This window comes from Quercus suber, unplaced genomic scaffold (assembly GCF_002906115.3).
Source record: "Quercus suber isolate HL8 unplaced genomic scaffold, Cork oak 2.0 scaffold_162, whole genome shotgun sequence".
In the NCBI taxonomy this organism is placed as follows: Eukaryota; Viridiplantae; Streptophyta; class Magnoliopsida; order Fagales; family Fagaceae; genus Quercus; species Quercus suber.
Window position 1 is genome coordinate 1,146,415 of NW_027069623.1, and position 2,272 is coordinate 1,148,686.

Here is a 2,272-nt window from a genome sequence, read left to right on the forward strand (position 1 = left end):
TAAATCACTTATAGGTAACACTTCATTTTTTATGTATCATTTGAAACTAATTGTTAGAAATTTTTTTATAACATAGTTAATGTTTTTACTTTACGATTTTAATGTAATAGTGTTTTTATATTTGTGCAGATTTCTTATTGGTGGCTTTAGAGGATTACTTTTGGCATTATTTGAAAACATATGAGGACATCTTTTGGCTTTAGGGGGTTCTAATTATATTATGCTACATTTCTTGTATTGTTATAAAACATTTTAAGTTATTGTATGTGTTGCAAACAATTATTGTATGGAAGGAGTTTGAATTTGATACTTGTTTTAATTTTAACTTGTGGAATGTATGGATCGATTTTTTATAAATGTGTTGTTGAAACAAATGTGCTAATCAAATGTGAAGTTTGAATAATGTAATGATAGGTTACAGGTTAATATCAACGTCATGAAAATAATAAAAACAGAAAATATGTTTTAGTGACGAATTTTTTCGTCACAAATATGGCAACAAAAAATTGTTTTAGTGACGAAATATTTCGTCACTAAATGCAGTGGAATTTTGTAAGAAATGGTTTTAGTGACGAACATTTTCGTCACTATATGTGCATGAATTTTCTTAAAAATAGTTTTAGTGACGAATATTTTCGTCACTATATGTACACGAAAATAGTTTTAGTGACGAAATTTTTCGTCACTAAATATGATTTAATAAACTGAAATGGTTTTAGTGACGAAATATTTTCGTCACTAAATACTGTTTTTAGCGAGGAAAACATTTAGCGACGAAACGTTTTCGTCGCTAAAAGTTTTTTTTTTATTACCAAATTGGACTTTTAGTGACGAAATTTTTCGTCGCTAAAAGTCACCAGGACTTTAACGACGGGGCTACAGCGATGAAATGAATTTCGTCACTAAAAGTCCAATTTCGTCACTAAAGGTTCTTAGTGACGAAAAACTGGACTTTTAGTGACGAAAATTTTAGTCACTAAAAATACATTTTGTTGAAACTCCTTTGCACAAAGTTGCATCTGCTACGGAGACGTATATCCCATTCGCCATGGAGATGCTAAGATTAAAGCCCTCCTTTGTCAGGAAGCTGAATCCAAATGGGCTTAGCCCCATTCACGTTGCTTTACTGAATAGAAAAACCCAGGTAGTGCGTTGGCTTCTAAAGGTTGATGGGGACCTTGTTCGTGTCAAAGGAAGGGAGGGTATGACTCCTTTGCATGATGCAGCAGCGACAAAGGATCACCTTGATCTATTGGACGACTTTCTAAAAGTCTGTCCTGATTCTATTGAAGATGTGACGATTAGAAATGAGACTGCTTTACATGTTGCGGTAAAATGCAGAAAGCTAGAGGCTTTTAAACGCTTGGTGAAATGGCTCCAACAAAACAAGTCTAAAAATACCATGTTATGGAAGAGGAAAATACTGAACTGGAAGAATGAGGGAGGCAACACTGTGTTGCACGTTGCCGTATCTACAAATCAGCCCGATGCAAGCTCTATCCTTTTCTCAATTATTTACTAACCTGAAATTTGTGTTGTGAAAGATATGAAGCAAGTGTCCTAGCCATTGCTATCCGGTATCCAATGATCAAAACCATAAATACATGTCAAAGATTTTAGAGCAATGCTAATTATACAATATTTTTTACAACATATTTCAAAATTGACAAATTGAAATTTGTTTCTCACATATATATGGATACATACATACATCATTTTGATGTTTACCATTTAAAACTAGCCACCTGAATGTTATGAAAAATTTTGCCAAAGAAAAAGTTGAGGGTATAGATTAATTTGAGTATTTTGGCAACAGGTTTCTATTTTTTAAGAACCAAACCACTAGATTATTTTGGCAAAAAAGTCGTGGGTTACATTTTGATGCTCGTTTTGGAATCAAAAATATTTATTCTTAAAAGAATTAGGAGTTTCAGATAATAAAATATAAGTTCATTTGTTTTTCTAACACAATAATTATTACAATGAGGAATGATGGATTTGAATCTTGATTTTCTCCATTGGAAATAAAAAAAATACCAATTATAAAATATTAATAAAATAAATAAAGTTTCATTTTATTTTTTTTATCATAACATATATAATTTTTCATTGTATGATTTTGTTTTAATCACTAATTAGTCTTCACTCAAAATAAAATAAATATTTTGTTAGAAATTGTGAAATATTTGTTTTCCATGTAATTATGCCATGTACTTGAAGTCTTGAAGGATCAATCATATTATCTTGTTATTTTCTTTTCTCAAGTATATAT

General features: G+C 30.5%; 1 protein-coding gene across 1 annotated transcript; it reads left to right on the forward strand.

Moving 5' to 3' along the window:
* Window positions 1–1,048: 1,048 nt before the first annotated feature.
* LOC136069319 (ankyrin repeat-containing protein BDA1-like) lies at window positions 1,049–1,522 on the forward strand. Its single transcript, XM_065777714.1, has one exon. It carries the CDS (start codon window positions 1,049–1,051, stop codon window positions 1,520–1,522), a length of 474 nt encoding a protein of 157 aa, XP_065633786.1.
* Window positions 1,523–2,272: the final 750 nt, after the last annotated feature.

What these genes read in the sequence shown, in the direction of transcription:
- LOC136069319 (XM_065777714.1), top strand. Translation starts at nt 1,049, where the DNA reads ATGGAGATGCTAAGATTAAAGCCCTCCTTTGTCAGGAAGCTGAATCCA.